At 38.4% G+C, this 21872-nt stretch overlaps 1 protein-coding gene across 3 annotated transcripts in view; it reads right to left on the reverse strand.

Annotated features, from left to right (window-relative positions):
• Window positions 1–21278, reverse strand: part of Bub1 (BUB1 mitotic checkpoint serine/threonine kinase) — a 32559-nt gene extending 11281 nt beyond the window's left edge. Inside the window, exons 1-15 of one of the 3 annotated variants that reach the window (XM_037205207.1) lie at window positions 21167–21278; window positions 18883–18942; window positions 18658–18796; window positions 16545–16741; window positions 14023–14066; window positions 12500–12600; window positions 11082–11134; window positions 10812–10999; window positions 8724–8878; window positions 6696–6841; window positions 5334–5392; window positions 4093–4221; window positions 3890–4000; window positions 3081–3177; window positions 2139–2220 (exon numbers count right to left, since the gene is read on the reverse strand). In XM_037205207.1, coding sequence (XP_037061102.1) covers window positions 2139–2220; window positions 3081–3177; window positions 3890–4000; window positions 4093–4221; window positions 5334–5392; window positions 6696–6841; window positions 8724–8878; window positions 10812–10999; window positions 11082–11134; window positions 12500–12600; window positions 14023–14066; window positions 16545–16741; window positions 18658–18796; window positions 18883–18942; window positions 21167–21192 — 1587 coding nt within the window. In that variant the 5' untranslated portion in view covers window positions 21193–21278. Of the gene's footprint in view, window positions 1–2138; window positions 2221–3080; window positions 3178–3889; window positions 4001–4092; window positions 4222–5333; window positions 5393–6695; window positions 6923–8723; window positions 8879–10811; window positions 11000–11081; window positions 11135–12499; window positions 12601–14022; window positions 14067–16544; window positions 16742–18657; window positions 18797–18882; window positions 18943–21166 lie in introns of all 3 variants that reach the window. The other 2 variants (XM_028893404.2, XM_037205206.1) reach the window with 2 other exon arrangements.
• Between the last annotated feature and the right edge of the window lie 594 nt (window positions 21279–21872).

Below are 21872 nucleotides of genomic sequence, written 5' to 3' on the forward strand. Positions count from 1 at the left end.
GCTGTATAACACCTGGACATGTTTTTACTTTGTAAAAATTCATTAAATTTGAAAAGAGTTACAGAGATAGTAAAGAGTTATTTTTCTTCATTATGTTCCTTTTCATGGCAATCTTGTCTGAAATGTGCTTTATTTAAAAAAAAATACTAGTAACTGGAGCCCTTATTTGATTTCTCTATTTCCTCCCCAATCTCCAACATAGGTCAACACATTACACATGGCTGTTCTGTCTACCCAGCTGCTCCTGTCGACAACCACCTATGGAAACAAACCTTTCTTGCACTGATACTTTAGAATAGAGGTCAGGATCTGTGACTGTGCCTCTAGTCTGAACTATAGAGGCTTCTATACTAGGCCTATGTATTTTAGAGAGGACTATCAGATCAAACTTTGGGAATATGTGTCATAAACACACCTTACTATTAGTGAAGTTAACCCAACCACTTGGCCAGGTATCCCTGAGGTTTTCTTCACTAAATTATTTTTCCTCTCCCCCTGTCTTCTTTTGATACAAATCACCAGGACCTGCCCATACAGAAAGGGAGGTAAAGTAAACTCTACCTTCCAGAGGGCATCATCAAAGAATTAGTGGAGAAATACTACATTTACTTATTTGTGAGTGTGTGTACTTGGTACACACATGTACCTGCTCACATGTGGACGTCAGAAGACAACTGTGAGAGTCAATTCTTTTTCTACCATGTGGGCCCCAGGAATCAAACTCAGGTCTTTCAGGTTGATGATAAATATCTTTACCTGCTGAGCCATCTCATTGGCCCTCTCGGAGAAATGTTAAACCAGTCTAGTAATTGATAATTTTGAAAAGATGCTTGGGAGCTATGCAGATACCGTTTCTTCTCAGTGACATTAGTAGTCATCCACGGGCCTTCCCTATAAGCAGTTACTATCTTAGTGTTCTAATGGTGACCTTCTAGATTCCTTGGAATGCTTCTGTAAGGGAGATTTGTCCCCTGTACCCTATTGTATAAATATGGACACATATTCATACAACATTATTTCTTGGGTTATAATTTAATATTACTTGACTTATTTGCTCTTTCAAATCATCCCAGGTTTGATCACTGACTTGTTCCTGTGCCACCCACCTCACTTTACAAAAACACAAAACCAAAACAATCACATCCTTAATTTCTGGCACAGGCTACCCCAGGCGCATCTTCTATTTGCCCTGGCATGGCCTATAGAATCAGACATTTCTTTAAGAACATAATTACAGGCTAAGTTTTAGAATCTGTAGGGAAAGAGAACTAAACTTGATAAATCCCTTCAGTTCTTAAAATGCCACATAAACAGTTTATACATCACATTTTAAAAAATAAATTCCACCATCCCTTCCAGTATTGAAGGAAAAACTGGACGGTTCCAGTTTCTGCTCAGCACCAGCATATATAGAAAATGTACCTTTTTTGTTTTTTAAAGCATGTAGCGGAATAATTCAACAAAATGTAGTTTTGAAATAGTTGCACTGAATCTAAAATCCGGTCCATTATTTGGGAAAATTGTAAGGCTAAGTAAGCAGTTTATCAAAAGATTGAGAGCCTCACAATAGTTAATTCAGTAGAACCTATCATGAACTTAAAACAGGGAGCCAGGGTTCAGCAGCATGTCTCAGAAAGGGTTAAGTTAACAGTGAGGAATCCTTGCTGGTGTACCACTGTCACAGGGGCATGTGGAGTATGGACAAAAAGCATACATGGGAATACTCTGGGCCATGGTGACAGTCTAGATGCAATGGCTGCTAACATACAAGAACACTGCGGGCCAATGAACAGGTGAAGCTTGTCTGCTGTGGTGTACTTGATCTATTTTTCTCAATTTTCTAGGTTTCTCACTAATATCCCATTGTAGGTCTCAATTCTTATGTCTAAGAAAAAAAATATACTGCTGGGTGGCACCTACAAGCTCAAGGAATGGCTCTTGAGAAGTAAGGATCACATAATTATTTTTATTTTCTCTACTTATTATAGAATTCAATTTTGTTGACGAATACATTTTCCATACAACATTGGATTTTCCAGAAGTTGTATACCTTATGCCATTTGATAAGCATAATCATTTGGTAAAAATAAAAACAGATCCTAAGAGCTATTTCACTGATAAAGCAGATATTTACTTACATTTGATGTTGAAGGAAATTTGCTGACAGAGCGTTCTCCAAAGGTCCTGGCTCCTGCGGGCTTATTTTTAGGCTGTGGTAAGCTAAAGAAAGATTTGTATAATTATGAATCATAAAACATACTCATGAAGTAAATAAGCTTAAAAGTGTTAGAAAAATTTTGTCATTTATCCTACTTAATGAGTTAGTGGTTTTACAGAGATTCCTTATTTTTACAGCAATTATAGCAAAACTGGCTCCAAACTGAGTTAACTGTAACAGAAGATATTTTTATTATACTGGGTTCCAAATTTAAGAAGCAAGTGAAAACAAGGACCTTGGCCAGCAAGATGTCTTGGGTATCAGGTAACATTTAAGTCTTATTTATGGTGCCTGTTCTAGATATGGATATCACTTCTGCAAGCTGGTCATGCTGTCTCTTTTCTACCTCAGTATGTAGTTCCTCCATGCCAAGATACCTGTAACTCACATAGCTTCATTTGTTTTAACTTAGTGAAGATTCCTGAAAACACCTCATTCTATGCCCTGATCTTGCTAATGGGTTGTTCTACCTTAAAACATTTTCTCTGTGGTTATTACTCAACATAAGCCACTTTCTGTTCTACTTTATTGGCCCTGCACTTTATGGATGTACAGGCAGATTCATCCACATTTAATAGAATTTCAAATCCAGACAATCCATCTGTTCTCTGACAACTTATAACTAGATTACATTTCTTCTTCAGCTGTGCTTCTGCTACAGGAAGTCTGTTGTTATGGAACTCATGCATAGCACATAAGAGGCTCATTGGTGGCATCAGTGGAACTCCAACCTAGACCACCCTATCTCCTTACTGCCTCACAATGTCAAGTCCTAAAAGGCCCTTCTGCAGCATCTTACGGCACATGATGACATGTATTCCACCCCCACCCCTGAGTTTATTTCAAATAGACTTTTCTTTACCCATAATTTTCTTTGTTTCCATCTTCAAAAATAGGAAAAGCAGATGACAACGACATAATCTTATTAACTCCCCAAGCGCCAGAAGATACTGCATTTTCTGCAAGAAAACAAAAATAGCATCTCATTATTATCTTGTGAAAAGGCATTATTCTTTAGCAAGCAACTTCAGCTACATATAAGAAAAAGTACTGAAATCTTCAAAAAAATACTAGGTCCTATGTAATGACATAGATTCAAGGTCACTGGGTCTAGCTGTTAAGGCCCAATGGAGATCTTGTCACAAACAGTGCAGTGTCTGCCCTCCTATAATGCTGCTACAGAGCTGACTCAACAGAAGTGCACAAAACAAAAGTTGTGGGGATTTTTTTGTTGTTCATGTTCTTTAAGAAAAAAATTAATGTTTGAATGTTAATTTCCAGTCTTCCCAATTCTCACTAGACTCTACTTATCTTTGTCATGATCTTTGGCTTCCAGCACTGCTGGGCTCCAGACTCCACCTAGACATCTTTCTCAGGAGGTGCTTAAGTCTCATGTGGAGAAATTAATTTCCTGACTGTTCCTACCCATGATGCTTTTGTTCTTTAGCACTCATTATTAAACAATAACAAAAAAATCCAACTTAACAAAAAAACCCAAACCAATATCACACGCACTGCAACCTTTTCAATGAAATTTATTCATTCATTCCCTGCTCTGACAAGGCACACTATTCAAAGGCAGGGCCATATCTAAATCTTGATAATGGCTATAGCAACTTCCTGTGATAATGTGTACTAAACTTAAGGAGAAGCTTTTAAATAAATCATTACTTTGAAACTGGGCTTCAAATGCATCTTCATTTTGATCTAGAGAAGGCCACTCATCTTTATCATCAGAAATGTCAGGAAGTGTCGGAGCCTGAAACATATTCATGATGAAACCTTATAGAACAGAAAAAATATATGTCAACAGGTTGCAAATCAGTTTTTATTAATATGTTGGAGGCACTATGCATACAAACAAAATATTTTACCTAACGCTTCCTTGGTGTGCACAGTTGGTGATGGCTGCACTTTGGATGGTGTTGCTTGAACCATTCCCAATGATGTGTTTGGAGTTGTATGAAAAGAATTAACGCTGGCAACCTTATTTGTTTCACACACTAGCAAAGGAATGGGACAAAATGTACTATCAGTATGCCATTCAGAACACATTAGAAGGCACACGATTACAGTCATTACAATTAAAAAGTTTACCAATGTCAATAATAATTATTGTTTCCATTATCATTGATTAAACTTTCCAATCTTTGTAATAATACCATGAAATAAGGTCAAGAATTGTTCTTTTATAGAAAAAGAAATAAAGGTCACATCAACTTAGGAGTTTTGTCATGAAAAAAATCCTTAGCTCACAATACACCAACTGCTACTTGCTTATGGTCAGAGTGTAAATCATTTCTTCCTACTATGTTGTGAATCTTAAGGATGTTTTCATTTCACTCAGCTGGTGTTTGCTCAGACTTTATTTCTCTTTCTCCTTCTCTTCTTGGTGCTCATCTAAAGTACTGACATCTGTGGTGCTTAGAACATAACAGGAATATTGCTGCCCGAAAGCTCCACATTTGCCATTCATTCTGCTGAAAGTGGGCTCACCAAGTTGGCTGCTTACTTATCAGTCCTTCCTAGTCACCTTCTTTGAAACCTAACTCTCCACCCTATAATAATAGCTCTTTTCTTGTGGAAATTCTCACCTTTTCATCATGACTACCTAGCTAACCACTTAGAACATGCTTTGCATTTATCGAGCATGAACAAAATCTTGGTACAATAGGTCTCTATTTCAAATAGTCCTGCTCCTACTGTTAGTGGAAAGGATGCCAGTCACATAAGGAGAGGAAGTGAATGACCAAACTGTGCCTTTATTATTTAATGGACAAAACTATCTTCTATGAAAATGCCTCCACTGTGGTACCAAACAGAATATAATATACTAACTAAACTTTGAATCACCTTTCCCATCTAACGCATTAACTATGACTTTCAGATTAATACACTGAGAAGCTTAATAGAAAAATGCCAAAGGATTCTGAACTAGGAAGATGTGACTAATAAATGAACTTCTATTGTTGCCCAAAAATTGTCTAAGGCTTTAAACATCATTCTTACCCTCTGAAGGGGAAAGCCTTCCTACACCACAGTCACAATACAGACACTTAGCAAACCAAGAGTCTACCCAAACAAGTTGGATGAAGTTAGTATAATGCAACGCTACCTTCTTTTAGTTCTGGTCCACTCTGTGGCATGAATTCATGAATACTTTGATTCACACACCTGAAAGAGAAATCTCTTGAGACACACTGACGAATAAAAGCACTTTACACATTAGAATTTTTAACTAACTCTCAAGAAACAATAAAATATTGTCAACAATGCTAAGTCTGTTAGGGTGAGGATAAAACTGCTTAGGGTCATGGTATAAGTAAATGAAATATTTGCCTTTGAGAATATTAATTCTTTCAAATAAAGATAACCACTGAATGTTTTTTTGGGACCTACTGGATCTGCATTTCAGCACACTAGCAACCACCCCTCCATGTGGCAAGACAGAATAATGGCTACCCAAATTCAAACACACTTCATTTATGGTGCATGTTAAAGCCTAAGACCTAGTTGCAGGTACTGTGTTAGTGGAACTAGTACTTTTCTTGTACTAGTTACCTGGAACCACTAGTAATGTCCAGATTTTAAATTAATAGCAAGGAGGGTGAAGGGAAAAGGTGGCAGACCACTTACATAATAGTTTGCTTTTAAACACACTGTGGCAGTCAACCTCATCTGCCTAATCCTGCCAGAATTCTCTTAAAGAACCTTATTAAAATGTTAAGCAAAAAAGTGCAAATGACTTTTATTTTTACAAATTCCTATCAAATCACAAGTAATAAATAACCAAAGACAAGCCGGGCGGTGGTGGCGCACGCCTTTAATCCCAGCACTCGGGAGGCAGAGCCAGGCGGATCTCTGTGAGTTCGAGGCCAGCCTGGGCTACCAAGTGAGTTCCAGGAAAGGCGCAAAGCTACACAGAGAAACCCTGTCTCGAAAAACAAAACAAAACAAAAATAACCAAAGACAAAAATTAAAACAAGAAATTTGTTGTTATTATTATTTCTGAAACCTAGAAAATTCCTTCAGAACTGGGGAATATTGGGAGATAGATCTTGGCACAAAGAATCATCAGCACAGATCTCAAATAGCTTCATAGCTTCTGAAGGAAGACAAAGAAAACATGAGAATGTATGTCAAGTAACTTTCTGTGCAGTAATAGTGTGACAGGTATGTAGTCAAAGCTAGTAAGTACTTTCAGTTTGCAGTTTACAGCTATCTATTCTGAAGGTACAGAGAAACTGCCTGAAATTTATAATTCAAGAAAAAAAGTACAAAGTAAACAAATACTGTGAAAGAAGTGTGGAATTAAGTCTGAAAGATTCAAGGCCAATATTTTGAATCTTTTCAACATACTTATAAAATTTTAAAAAACAAGAACCATTCATCTTTTATACAACATACTATAGATCATGAAAAGAAATTATACATGCCATTCACATTACTATCACCTCCAGAACAACATTTAGCTTACCTGGAGTCTGTCATTGACTGGCCACTTACAGGAATAGGAAGAGTTGGCTGGCTGGCAGCTGGGATCATCAAAGCACTGGTAACAGCATTTACCATAAGAGGAACAGAAGGAGCCTCCTGTGGTTTCTCTCCTGAGTTCTCTGAGGCCTGTTGATTGATGGATGGAAGACTTGGAACTCTCGGTTCCTGCTGGGAACATGTATTCAGTCCCATGCATACTGGATTAACCTTTCATGTTGAACAAAAAGACATAAAACAAAACAAAACTAGGAAGTCTTGAATATTACTAATCAGTCATTAGAGCTTCTCAAAGTACAGCAACAAAAGACTAGCCTCTATGATGGTTTCTTAAACACGGACACACCAAAAGCTTATATTAAATTATTATTATTATTTTTATGTGTGTGTGTGTGTGTGTGTGTGTGTGTGTGTGTGTGCGCGCGCGCGCGCGCGCGCAGTGTGTGTATAGGTATACACATGGGTAAGTCAGGGGACAACTTTTAGGAGCTGGCTCCCTCTTACTTGTTGGGCCAAGGTCTTAATTCTCTGTACCATATATTCCACTTTAGCTGGCTCACAAGCTTCCAGGTAATTTCTGTCTCTGCCTCTCATCTCACTGTATGAGGGTTGGGATTACAGATGTGTGCCACCATATCTGTTTTTTTTTTTACATGTGTTGCTGGGATCAAGCTCAGGTGATCTGGCTTGTATAGCAAACACCTTCACCGGCTAAACTATCTCTCCAGCCTAGCATCTTATACTTTAAACCACTGAAAACAAATTGGCTTCTATAATAATATCAGCATTTAATAAGTAGCTCAGTTGGACATAGCAGTTCATGGGAGTCCAAGATACAGGAGAACTGCAGGGAGGCTGAGGCTAGTCTGGTCACCTAGCAAGTTCCAGGCCAGCCTAGGCCAGTGTGAAACCCTGTCTAATAAAACAAAAGCAAGAACGGAGGAGTGAGAAACGATACAGTGAGATCACCGTGGAAAGGAGACTACTAGGAGCAAAAGAATACATGGTAAATGGAGGACCAGAGAAAAGAAAAGGAGGGCAACAGAAACAAAGTATGACAATGTCACATGAAACCCATTACTTCTTATGTTAAACTATAAAAAAAGACACTTGAATCACAAAACAAACAAAAAGTGTCCTATTTCTCTTTACTTAATTTTGGGAAAAGACTAAAATTAATGTTATCAAATCTTCTTCACAGTGATCTACTCAGATCTTCTTAGTAGCCATTTTTGTATTTAATGAATAGGATATATTTATATTAATTTCCACAAAGGCACATGGTCCATAAGAGGAAGGATAAACACACTCTTAAAATATCTGCTTTTCTATTTACACGGAAATAGAATGTAATAAAAGACAGAAAGGCTAATTCCTTATCTTACAGAAGCATTCTTACAAATTCTAAGAGTTATCTTAAGCTGGATGTGGTGGCATATGCCATTAATCACAGCTCTTTAGAGGCAGAAGCAGGGGCATCTCTGTCAGTTCAAGGTCCATCTGGTTCACATAGCAAGTTCCAGGTCAGCTACATATTAAGACTCTGTCTCCAAACCAAAAAAAAAATCCAAAACCAGTAATTTAAATGACCCACCTCACAAATTAGTAAAGAGTGAAAACGGTCCCGACACAGATCAACCACCCCATTAGAAGTACCACAGATCTCAGGGTCTCTCGCACTTTTGGCGACTACAGAGACTTGGTTGAGCTAAGTATTTCCACCCTGTCTCTATATTTCTTTGCTCATCCTTTTTTTTCCCCCTGTGTAGTCCTGGCTGTCCTGGAACTTGCTCTGTAGATCAGGCTGGCCTCTGCCTTCCAAGTGCTGGGATTAAAAGTGTGCACCACCACAGTCCAGCTCATTCCAAATTTTATACATCTTTCTGTATCAAATTATTTTAAAACTCAGTAAAATTCCTAGCTAAATTAGAATAACTATAAAAACAGGGCACAGAGAGCAACAGCTAGTAGTCTTAGGGATAAGCTCTAACAGTGAAGAATGTGGACATACTTCAGGCCTGTTCTGGGAAGTAGACAGGTGCTCCTTGTGAGACAACTCCACCACTTGATGCAATTTCTTGTGAAGTTCATCCATTTTCTGTTTTAACAGTTGCTCTTCAAAAGCATTTGCTTCTTTCCTTTTCAAATAATGTCTGTCTTCACTAACTTTAAGAAACATTAAAAAAAGCATGGTTTGCTCTCAAAATTTCAGAGTATTACATGCAAAGTGATCAAAAGGTCACAATTTAGGACAGATATTTTTAAAATCAAAGTTTTCCATATTTTTCGATTTTAGAACTGAAACTTATATTACCTTTTAATTGTAATCTTTACCTGTCCTCACCACAATTACTATTAAATACAGGTCATATGTTATATTTTAAAAAAAGCCTGTTATACGATCAATAATATTCAGCAATGGTAGTCTAATACTAAACATTTCTTATAAAACAATCATATTGTGCTACAAAACACTTGACAATGATTTTCCACTCATTTTTATTTCTAATCACTTTATCTTACATATGTGCTTGTGTTCATGTGCACATGTATGTATGTATATATGGCTCCAAAGCCTCAGGAGCCATCCCTTCAGTTTTGTTCTCACTGGCCTGGAGCTAACCGAGGAGTCTAGGCTGCCACTGCTACCCGAGTGCTGTGATTACAAGTGTGTGCCATAACACTTGTCTTTTTAATGTAGTTCCTGGGAATCAAACTCACATCCTCATTATTGCATGGCAAGCATTTACTGACTGAGTTATCTCCCCATCCACCAATGTCCCCACTTCAGATTTAAAAAAAATGTAACTCTAGGCACTTTTCAAAGAAATACTGAAGCATTAAAGGGCATAAGTCCCAAGCAAGGTATATATGTGGAGGTCAGAGGACAACTTGCTGGTTCTCTCCTCCTACCGCGTGGGTCTTAGGGTCAGAACTCAGGTAATCATACTTGGTGGCTTTTAATTTTTTTTTTATTTTTGTGCGTGTATACACGTACATGTTTGTGATGGTGCCTACAGAGGCTAGAGGTGTTGTGTCCCCCTGGAGCTGGGCATTACAGGGTGTTGAGTCACCTGACATGGGTGCCCAGCACTGAACTCAGGTCCTTTGCAAAAGCACTAGCAGCTCTTAACTGCTGAGCCACCTCTGCAGCTCACCTCTTTGGGGAAAAGTGTACTAGGGTCAGACTTCAAACAAATTTCTAATAAAAATCAAATATGGGCACACTCAATAAATCAGTCTGCTTAGAGACTACATGTTGTGGCACATGAACAATTCAAAATGTGCCCTCCAACAAATATTGACTTTTCTCTATAGTTGATTAAATATAAAAATAATGAACATATGGGCAGTTTAGAGAGTTTTCTGCTCTTGCAAAGTTCAGTTCAGTTCCTGGCCCCTGTATCAGAGCACACAACAACTTCTTCTGGCCTCTGAGGACACTGTACTCATATGCACAACCCACACTCACACATAGCTTTAAATTAATAAAATTTTTAAAAAGATAGTGAATAAAAGGCTCACATAGTAGATCTAGTCCAAATAACCTAGAGGACATAAAACCCTGAGTGGAACCAAGGTTCATTTTCCTCTATGTTGTTATAGTAAAAAGCAAGTGTAAAGGCACATTTCCTTATGAGGAACAAAAAGTAGTATTTATTCCATAAACAAAAATAACCTGGCATGCTGATCAGAAGACTACTTCTGCATATTTTTTTACAGTAGATGCAAACTTGGAAAATCTCTTCTGAACCTCAGTTCTCAATCATATCCTTGCACGAACAAATAAATGCTCTACAAATTTAGTACTACTGTATACAGAGGTTCAAATTCACACAGATGAGAGTGAAATGCTACCTATTTCACTAACGCAAAGGCAACACCAGTAAGGATGCTTACTGTGGTGCTGTTTCTACTGTTACCAGTTCAGCAGTGGAGCCTACAGTCAAGCCTTGCTGCTAGGCTAGTGTCTACCAAAGACTTCTAGGCTTCTGACAGAAGGAGCTCAAGACATGCATTCTCTTGTCTTTCATTCAATTATGTGATTGCTCATCCTTTAAAAAGACACAAAATAAAACAAGACATTGAGTGCAAATACCCCACTCTTCATGCTTTCTCCGTTGATTGTATTTCTGGGCCCTTAGTTCTTCAAAGGAAAATTCTGAATCCCCACGAATAAGCTTTTCCTTGCAGTACATAACAACCTGCTGAGTGTCAGCCTTGGGTGCCACAGATGAACTGACAGAGCATTCTGATTTTGAAATCATGATCACTCTTTGTTCCCTACTGGGGAGAAAGACACCATTTACAACAGTGTACTCAAGTAACTTGAAGGAAACTTAAGTAATAATGTATTCATTGTACTTGCATATTAGACTCTTTATCACAAGCAGAAGGTGTCACACCAAAACATTCTGAGCCCTAAAAGACAGAAAACAAACATGAGCACTCATTTACCCAAGACAAACCTTCACACAAATTACTTCACAATTAATCTGAAAATGCTCCATGAGAAGGAGCCTCTTAATCTCAAGTAGATTTCCATGTTTATAGAAATCATGATTAATAGCTGGAGCTTTAATTGACATTATTTTTACTTAACTTTTCAAACTGAGGTCCCCCAAAAGAAAACACTTTAAATTTAAGACGTTAAAATTCCCTTCTGGTATTTCTTTACTCTCAGAAGTTCCCAATAGTAGCAATAACCCTATTCATCAACAAATATTTATTGATATTTCACAAATATTATACAATGAGCTAGGTTTGGGGAATATGACCAAAAGTAACACTCATTTCATCGGTGTAAAAATCTAGAGTAGGAGAAAGAATGAGGGTGGCAAACATTGTAAGACATAAATTGTGACAATCTGTACAATCTATCAAAGTTAGGCATGCATGTTCTATATAGAAATATGCCGCATTAGTGAAACAGACATCTTAACATTGGATTAAGCTACAAGAATGTCCTAAAGAATGATTGTCTATGAAAGAGAAAGATGCTAAGAAACATAAAGCTGAAGAGGAGATTGGAGTATTTTTATGATTATAAGTAGGCAAGGCAGAAGAGATTTTGATGGGTTAAAAATATTTAGGGGGATGAAAAGTAGGCACAAGTACGAAGCTACCTTTTCCCAGGGAAACAGCAGATAAAGATGCAGTTACCTATGTAATGGTTGGTAGCAGAAAATGAGAAGATATCTCCTGCTATGTTGCAGAAATACTTTGTATTTTTATAGCTATGAGAGTGAGATAGACACATCCCAAATTTGAGGAGAATGAAGTTTAAAATCACAATAATTTGGTATTAAAGAATTAACTGGTAAGTACATGAGACATATAATATCAAGAGTGGTGTGGAACATAGGGAAGAAATGCTTGAAAAGTGCCAGAGCTCTGGTTGAGGTTATGTGCATAAATGTTTGAGGTTCTGGGTTTTTTCTAAAGCAGGGCTCAAAAACCATCAAATGTGATCCAAAATAGAAATTTCCTGGGCCTACAAAGAGGCCAGCAGAACAAATAGAGGATATTAGGAAGAAAGAAACTGCAGACAGGGGTTTGTGTGGCAGGCAGGTATCCTTAAGTCTGACAACAAGCTATATTGGAGTTGAACAGATAGAGGATGAAAAGGCTCAGCGCTGCCATGGAGTGGTGGCTGAAATGGAGGTCAGTCACAGGAGACAGGGCCAATGGAGTTAAGATGCAAAGGCAGACATAAAAGATAGCCAGAATGGCTGTCCAATAACATCCCTGATTTCTAAACAGCATACAAATAAATGTCCTTGTTACCAGACTCTTAGGAACACAGGCTGAGTTCTTTCCTGGACTTGACTTTGTTGTCATGACTTGGTTTAAAATCTGTGCACTCTGCAGAGGTTCTGAGGTTGCAACTATGAGAGAAAAGAAAGTGAAATGAGTAATAAATGAAAAGTAACATTAAACAGAATTAAAACAATACATTCCACTGTTCTTTCAGTATGTTGTATTTAATAAAATCTATTTGAAGCTGGAGAGATAGCTCAGCAGTTCAGAGCATTTGTTCTATTGGAAGACTGAGGTATAATTCCCAGCATTCACATGGCTCACAGTCATCCATAATCTAGTTCTAGGGAATGCGATACCCTCTTCTGACTCATGTGGGCACTAGCCATGTATATAGTGCAGACAAACATGCAAACAAAACACTCATACATATAAAGGAAAAGATCTAACACATAAATAAAAAAATTACTTTAAAAATCAACCCATTTTAAATTGTCAAAGGAAAATGGACTAATTTTCAGTGAAGAAAAATATTTGAGAAAAAATATTCTAACCAACTCAAGAAGTTAAGATAATACCTGGATGGAATATAAAGCCTAAGTGGTTATTTAAAACAAGATGACAGTGACTGTTGTTGAAATGGGATCTTTATTTCTAAGGGAAAAGAAAAGGACATGTTTTTAAAAGTCGCATTTACACCTATTTGATGTCAGTTCTGAACAGATGGAGAGGCCAGCATATCCCTTCTTTGTGTTGTAGGAAATTTAGCAGATATTAGAATGAACAACTGTATTTTTTAGAAGTACTTCGACGTTGAAGAATCCTTGTGGAAAATAGTGATTGTTTCCCGTAATATGTAGAGTTTTTTGCTGAAGGGGCTTTGCAGCCATCCCACAACTTTGGTTACAAGAAGCTTCAGGAACATCATGTGATGCTCTTCTTCAGTAAGACATGTAAATCAAGATTGGGGACCTTGGTATGAGGAAATACTTTGTGTAATAATCAATAAACACACCTTTGTATGGCTTTCGGGGTTCATTTCATCACAAGAGGCTGGACCTTCCTGCTGCCACATTGGCCTTAAAATTTCATCTTGGGAGTGCCTTCTTTCTTCAACTGACTCATGCTATACAGTGCACCCCAACATCTCTGGGATAATCTTTTTTTTTTTTTTTAAAAAGACAGTATACTGTTATGTAGCTCTGGCTGTCCTCAAAACTTATGTTCCTTCTGTGTTAGCCTTTCTTCTGAGTACACTACACTATATCTAGATATTAGCTTATTATTTTTTGAGGTAGATTCATTAAGTTTTGCTTGCAGGTTTGCTCTATTATAGTACTATGACACAGCCCCCCTGCTATCCAGAGCTGTTTTGTGAGATTATTATCAAGAGTGCTTTCCTATTACCCAAAACAGTAATTTGGTTTTTGGTTTTCATTAAATACTACATGAGGCTATTTTTAACAAACAAAACAAAACAAAACACACTTAGTGCAAATTACAGACTAAATTTTCAACAATCTAGACATTTTAAAAAAGTATTATTTTACCTTGAGCTTGCAAATGGGCTCCAGTAAGACGTGCCTGGAATAGACTAAAAATAGAAAATACATATAGATCTTAATCTTACAGTTTTGTTTTTTGTTTTTTGTTTTTTTTTTTTTGGTTTTTCAAGACAGGGTTTCTCTGTGTAGCTTTGTGCCTTTCCTGGGACTCACTTGGTAGCCCAAGCTGGCCTCGAACTCACAGAGATCCGCCTGGCTCTGCCTCCCGAGTGCTGGGATTAAAGGCGTGCGCCACCAACGCCCGGCTAATCTTACAGTTTAATATACATCTATATTGAAATGGAAACTAAATATAACAGACAATAAAAACAGAAAAAGAAAAACTGAGTTTCAAGTTGCTTTAAACTTCAGACACAAAATTCTGGGAATATTTATATTAGAAAAGTCTTCTTTTTACACAGTTTATATCATTATTTTTCAAATTCACCTAGCACATGCATCTTCTTTCTCCATGAACCAAGTCTGCAGATGTTAAAATTCAAAAATATTTCAACTATTACTTCACATATTTTATAATCTGAAACAAAATGATTATATTTCAAAGAAATCAAAGTATAAAACTTAGACCACTGTTTTGAAAGACAATGGGTTATATCACTCATGCTCTGTAAAATATCCACACATACATCATTTCATAGCACTTTTGCATACCAATTCGACCTTTTAAAAATTGTGTAGCTCCCAAGCCTGACATTTGTGGGTAATGAAAGCGAGAGTGTATATTGTATAGAGAAGAAATGCACACCTAAGCACTAAATTTTGATTGATTCATAATTCAAACTAACGGTTAACAAAACCACTTTACCTGATGGTTTGAAAAGGTACAAAATTAGATACTATTAAAGAATTATTGTTAACTTTATTAGGTTACATAGAATAAGTCCATAGATAACTTTTGTTTGTTTGTTTGTTTCTCTGTGTAGCTTTGCACCTTTCCTGAAACTCATTCTGTAGCCCAGGCTGGCTTTGAACTCACAGAGATCCACCTGGCTTTACCTCCTGAGTGCTGGGATTAAAGGTGTGCGCCACCACCTCCCAGCTATGGATAACATTTTTAAAGAGGATTGCAGTGGCGTTTGAGAGAAAGGATTCTCCATCAGTACAGAGACAGTGAGATTTCTGCCAGGCGTGACCACCAGAGTTCAATTTCCAGAAACCTCTGACCTCCGTACACTTGCAGTGGTGTTCTTGCCCCAAACAAATAATTTAAAAAGACAAACAAATGTCATTAGTACAGAAAAAAAAAAAAAAAAAAAAAAAAAAAAGATTAAGGTTAAGAGCACTTGCTGCTCTTGCTCTTCCAAGGACTCAGGTTTGATTCCCAGCACCTAGATGATGGTTCACAACTGGATCCAATGCCCTCTTCTGGCCTCTGTGGGCACCAGGCATACATATAGTTCATATACATACATTTAGGCTACCATATTTTAAACAAACAAACTGTTAACCATTAAACATACTGATTTTTCTTATGTAAATTTGAAGATTCTCATAATAATTTTTTTTTAAAGCACAAATACTATAGTAAAACTGAAAAAAAAATCGGTAGGTATATTGAATGCTGGCAAGGGGTGTAATGCATAGATCTTCAATTCGTCTAATAAGAATGCAGAAGAAAAATCTTTAAATAGATGGTTTGGTTTTATGTCCCACATGCCTTGAAACTGTTTAAACATACTTTTATTCAATTATTCCAATTCTAGATGCTATCAAAACAAGATAAATGTAAGAAATATATTATCTTTAGGGGCAAAGATCTTGACATATAGTATGTATGTAGCAAGACTTTGTAAAGCATGTTTGCAATTCTGTAATATAGCAAGAAAAAAGTTTTCTATATTTTCAAGTTTTCCTAAATGAGGCATTTTTAATAACAGAAAAGTAACAGAACAAAAACATGTGTGCAAAAAACCAAGGTATTCGTTGATATGCAGTATTTACTATGGTTTGAATTGTCACCAAAACTCACGTTGAAACTCAATCCCCATTGGGAGGATTTATAAAATGTTATCTCCAGCAGTGGTGGCACAGGCCTTTAATTCCAGCACTTGGGAGGCAGAAGCAGAGGCAGAGGTAGGTGGATCCCTGTGAATTTGAGGGCCAGCTTGATCTACAAAGTGAGTTCCAGGACAGCCAGAACTGTTACCCAGAGAAACTCTGTCTTGAAAAACCACACACCCACACCAAGGTTATCTCCAAAATGTGATTAGATCAAGAGAGCTCTGTCTTCATGAATGGACAAGTCTATTCATGGCTTAATAGGTTATTCTGAGGGGACAATTTGTTCTGTCTCTTGTATGTGTCCTTCTTGTGATGTGAAATTCTGTATTGCCTCACAATTCTGCAGTCTAAAGTGACATTACAAAATCTGTCACGCACCACCCTAAGAACAGCATGAAGCTCCATGCTTGCATTCAGACCTACAATACACAGACAGTATGACTTACAGTTTAAGTAGATATACAAAATATACACAAAGGAAAAGGTGGGTACAGACTGGAAACTACCTGTACTGTTGTTGTAGTAGTTCTTTAGGTTCAGCCTGGTTCTGAATTCCTCTCCGAAAAACAGCACTGGCATGCTGCAGTGCTCCCTGGGCTTCCAGATGCCCCGCCCAAGATACATACAGAGGAGATGACTTGGTTCCAATTCCCTGGTTGTACAGGAACTCAAAAAACTGATGGAGGTCATTGTTGTACTCAGCCTGCAGAAACCCAGAGCAGAACCACACAAAAACAATGAGGTATAAAGAGATAGTAAATGGATATAGGGGGCAGCTAGACAGGGAGAATGACTTCTAATCTTCCACATTAGGAAACTATGATTGATAATTTTATATTCCAAAATAGCTAATAGAGAGGGTTTTGATTTCCAACACACAGAAATAGTAACTATTGGAGGTTATATACCAGTTATTCAGATCACAATGTCATACACTGTTTACATGTTGTTACTCTATTTCATATGAATAACTGTTATACACAAGACAACCAAACTACTAGGCTGAGTCTGTCCCAGAACCCAGAAAGCCCTACATTGTTTTGTCTTCATGAAAGTCTAGGAATGTATTGTATAGGTAAAGACATTATGTTGTTTTCAGATGATAAATCTAAAAATTATCTCTTCCCTTGATATTCAAGGGTTATGAAAGTATTTCACAAAATACTGATCCAGTATTTCACAATGATCCATTACATGAATAATTGCTTTAGTCTTAACCTGAGGTTACACAAGTTCCACAGGGTGCCTTTAATTATAGTATTTTATAATTTAGGGAACAATTTCATGTGCACTTTATTCCATATGATTTTATTACTAGAATTCATAGCCCCAAGCTTTCATTTCAGATTAGATTGAAGAAGAGTCCTATTCTCTTTTAACAGTTGGTAACAATATTTTTTTATTTTTTGGTTTTTTGAGACAGAGTTTTTCTGTGAAACAGTTCTGGCTGTCCTGGAACTTGCTCTGTAGACCAGGCTGGCCTCCAACTCACAGATCTGCCTGCCTCTGCCTCCTGAGTGCTGGGATTAAAGGCGTGCGCCACCACCATCTGACTTTAGTAACAATATTTTAATTAAAAACGTGTTCCCAGTAAGGATTATTCTACATGTACTGCATGATGTACAAATCTTAACTGGTTTTCAAATTCTTTTTAAAATGTGTTGCTTGTTATATTTTTATTATTTACAACAATTTTTAAATTTAAATACATTTTGACCATATTCTTCCCCTCCCTCAAATCCTTCCAGATCCTCTCCTCCTCCCTACTTACCCAATTTTAAGTTCTTTCTCAAAAACCCAATACAAAAACAACAACCCCCCCACTCCCCGTGCCCCAAACCTAGAAAACAGAATACATCGATGCTCAAAAAGGAAAAAACAAAAAATTGCAACCAAATAAAAGCACACAAAAAATCTGCCAAGTCCATTATTTGCTGGTCAGCTACTCCTGAACATGAGACCTGACACTCCACATCAAAGTTGGACAGGACAAACCAAGAGAAGGCACAAGAGTCAGAGACATACTTGTTCCCACACCCAGGAATCACATGCACTCACTGACCTGGAAGCCATAATATAAACATAAAGAGAGTCCTACCTTCTCCTTTTAGTACCACAGTTCGTCTCTGAGCTCAAACTCCCAGAGACCTTAGCATCTAAGAGCTCTTGCTTATTTTCTCTCTCTCAAGCACAGTTCTCCTCCTCCTCCTCCTTTCCTTTTTTTTTTGAGACAGGGTCATGCTACATACCCTTAACTGGCCTGGAACTCACTATGTGAACCAGGTTGCCTCAACTCAGAAATCTGCTTGCCTCTTTCTCACAAGTTCTGGGATTAAAGGTATGAGCCACAACTGGCTTCAACCACATTTCGTATCCAACCATTCATTTAACTTTTTGTTTCTATCTCATGTTCCTCATACGAAATGTGGTTCCTCAATATTTCAGAAGCTAAGACTACAATACATACCTCTGACTATGTCACTTCTAAAAAAGTTCATGAATATAAACAAGAAATTGGTATGGAAAGGCAGTCTAAAATGATCTTAACGGGGGTGGGGGTGGGGTGGGGGACCAAAAGTAAAACATTATATTTAGTTATCTACCTGAAATTATACTCACAAATTTTAAGCAATAATTGATGAATCTTGAGTCATTATGGTACCTCTTCTTATCTAAAAATTCCTTCATTAAATGTTGCAATAATATCATCAAGTATTCTTTATTTTCAGGAAAATTCTCTTCTATCCACTTCATAAAGCTAGAAAAATATGGATATTAGTATTCCACAGGGTAGCATATGGTTCCTTTGTTTAAAGGAAAACAAACAAAAAAATACACACTAACCTTTCCCATTCCCCAAGTGGGTCATTACCCTGGTAGCTTTGCATATGGGCTTCAAACATGCTAGAACAGAAAAGTACATACATGAGAAATTAGGAATAATTCCTAGAAGCCAAAGATAAATTCTATATTATGTCATCTATATGCTTGAAAAATGGAAATTTTGAGTATCAACCCAAACATCACATAAAAGGACAATCATTCAGAGGTGTTCAGAAAAATCAGAAGCAGTATTTGCCCCCAGGTCAATCTAGATTTACTGGTCCCTAATGTCACCGCCACCCAGTGGGACCGAGACAGGTCTACTCAGGCCCTTCTCCTTATTCTCAGGAGCATAGACAAGACAGGGAGTTAGAATAAGATGCAAAGAAAGCCTCTCCTTTGGTGGGACAGCCCCAGAGACAGTTTGCTTGAGTCCAAATCTAACCCTGTCCCAGAGGAAAAGCTCACGATGACAGTGCTGGTAAACACCCACAGAGCTCCTAGAGGGCTTTCCTTTCCTTACTTCCCCAACACCTAGCCTCAGCTCAAGGAGCCAAGCAAGCAAATCAAATTCCAATGACCTCGGGTGCTAGAGGGGTAAACAAACAAAAATCATAAAAACAGTGCCGTGTCACATGAAGTAATAAAAAGGGGAAGGGGAGTGGCAAACTAAGGAGTAAGCAGAGGGAGTGACAAGTGACCAATGCTAGATAGCTACCACAGCTGTGTGAGGGAAATCAAAAGGCTGACAGAACTTGAAGGACAAAGTCAGGTGGAGCAGAAGAGGTGGCAAGTTCTATCTGCATTTTAACAGTCTTTGTTCTTTCACGGAAAGGAACAGGGTGGGAACACAAGTAGGAATGGGTTAGGGAGCTACAGCAGAGTCCTAGTGGGTAGTATGTGGGACCAGGAGAGAAGAGCTAGTACAACCTCAGAGAGGCAGGATGGGAAGAAACTCTATTCTGAATAGGAAGCAAGTTGGAAAACCATCATAGGTTTTCAAACTGAGAAATGATGAGGGGAAAAGAACTTAAAAGCAGCATTTTTTTTTTCCAGAAATGACTAGAAAATCAACCTCCAAATGCAATTCACTGGCATACTGAAATGGTTATTCAGAGAAACTATAGACAGCAATGGCTTTTTCATAATTTTGTGCACAGAAGTAGTATAGATTTTAGCAGTTCTAGTATTTTTTAAATTAAGTCAAGGAATTTCACTTTTTGGATTCTTTTCAGCATGCCTGAATTGCCAGCACCACTACTTTTGCCCTTTGAGGTTCTTATTTAGCAAAATAAGAATACAACTATTTGTCCAAGGTAAACATTCAATAGCCTCACACCAACCCTACTCCCTGGGAAAATGGCTTACGCACACTGTCACTTAATACTAAAACATCTATCGTTAAAACAAGCTAGCCTTTTAAAAGTCAAAATACCTAGTGTCTTTTTTTAATGGGGAGGGGCTTTCAAAAGAGAATATTTAGTAGATATAATTAAAAATTAAATTGCTTTACGCCAATAGGTTTTGGGTACCTGACTCTTCGGATACCCAAAGGGCTGATAAAAATAAAATTTTACTTCCTGTAATATGATTTAATAATTTTAAAAGTTTTACAACACAGGCTGGGTAAGGCAAATAAATAAATAAATAAATAAATAAATAAATAAATAAACAAACAAATAAACAAATAAATAAAACAAAAGAAAAAAAGAAAAAGGAAAAGAAAAGAAAAAAAAAGCAATCAGTGTGGGAACTTAAAAAAAAAATCTGCTTGCAGGTAGAAACAAATGACTCCCATTTTTTTTTCCCCATAAAATTCAGCTTCAGTTTTTTTTTGGTTTTGTTTTTTAAACCTAGCAGGTAAGTGAGAAATAGTAAATTCTTTCCCTAGGTGACCAGCGTCTTTATTAAGAGACTGAAATTCTCTCCTAAACACCCCACCACCCAGGGTTCGGGGACTCGAAGGCGGGGCGTCGGTCTGGAGGAGGTCGGTTCCCCGCGGAGAAGACACCCGCCACGTCGGAAGGTCCGCACGCCGCCCAAACCCCGCCACAGGACGGCGGCCGGCTGCAGCCCAAACCCCGCCACAGGACGGCGGCCGGCTGCAGCCCAAACCCCGCCACAGGACGGCGGCCGGCTGGCAGCCCCCGCTCGCTCGTGTGGCCCGGGGCCGCCGCCTTGGCTGAGCCCTGCTGGGGCCCAAGGGAACCGCTGAGGAGAAGGCCCGGCCGCGGCACCCGGACTCAACCGCCCTGGCCGGCTCTCAGCGCCGCTCGCGCCCTCACTCCCCCTGAGGGACACTTACCGAAAGACATTTTCTAGGTTGTCCATGACGAGATAAAGCGCGCACGGCGGCGCGACGCCGAACCAGACGCCGCCTCTGGTCACCCACCCCGAAGCCGATTCGAATCCCCCGCGCAGCCGCAGACGTAAAGCCGAGCGTTGGCAGCGCGCCTGGTCATTGGTCTCAGCTGAGGGAGAGCTGGCCAATCGCTGGGTCCGTTGCTAGGAGACGAAGTCCCGCCCCCGGCACCCACAGTTCCTCCCACTTCCACCTAGCCTTCTAGGGAACCCTGTCCTAGGTGCCGTTTCCGTTCTAGCGAGACGCTAACCATTTTAGCACAGGGATTATTATTGTTATTTTTAGAAACCATCTCAATTGCAGCTGGGTTACAAAATTACACCACCAGGCTGGACTTGAGGACTCTGTGACTCTTTGCGCCTTCTTGGATCCTGAGAGTCGCGAATCTTTGCTTTGCTTAAATAACAGAAATTGCTTAGCTGGCGAGCGGACTCAGCGGGTAAAGGCGCTTTCCGCCAAAGCTGACGGTATCCCGGAATCCACAGGGTGAAAGGGAAGAAAACCCACTTCCTCATGTTGTCCTCTGATCTCCACACGCACGCTGTGGCACTTACACATATAACAAATGAGGAGACTACAATCATCCTGCGCATAAACTCACACAGTCAAACCCACACATATGCATAAAAATAAGTAGTTTTTAAAAAAG

This window comes from Peromyscus leucopus, chromosome 4, assembly GCF_004664715.2.
Source record: "Peromyscus leucopus breed LL Stock chromosome 4, UCI_PerLeu_2.1, whole genome shotgun sequence".
Lineage (NCBI taxonomy): Eukaryota > Metazoa > Chordata > Mammalia > Rodentia > Cricetidae > Peromyscus > Peromyscus leucopus.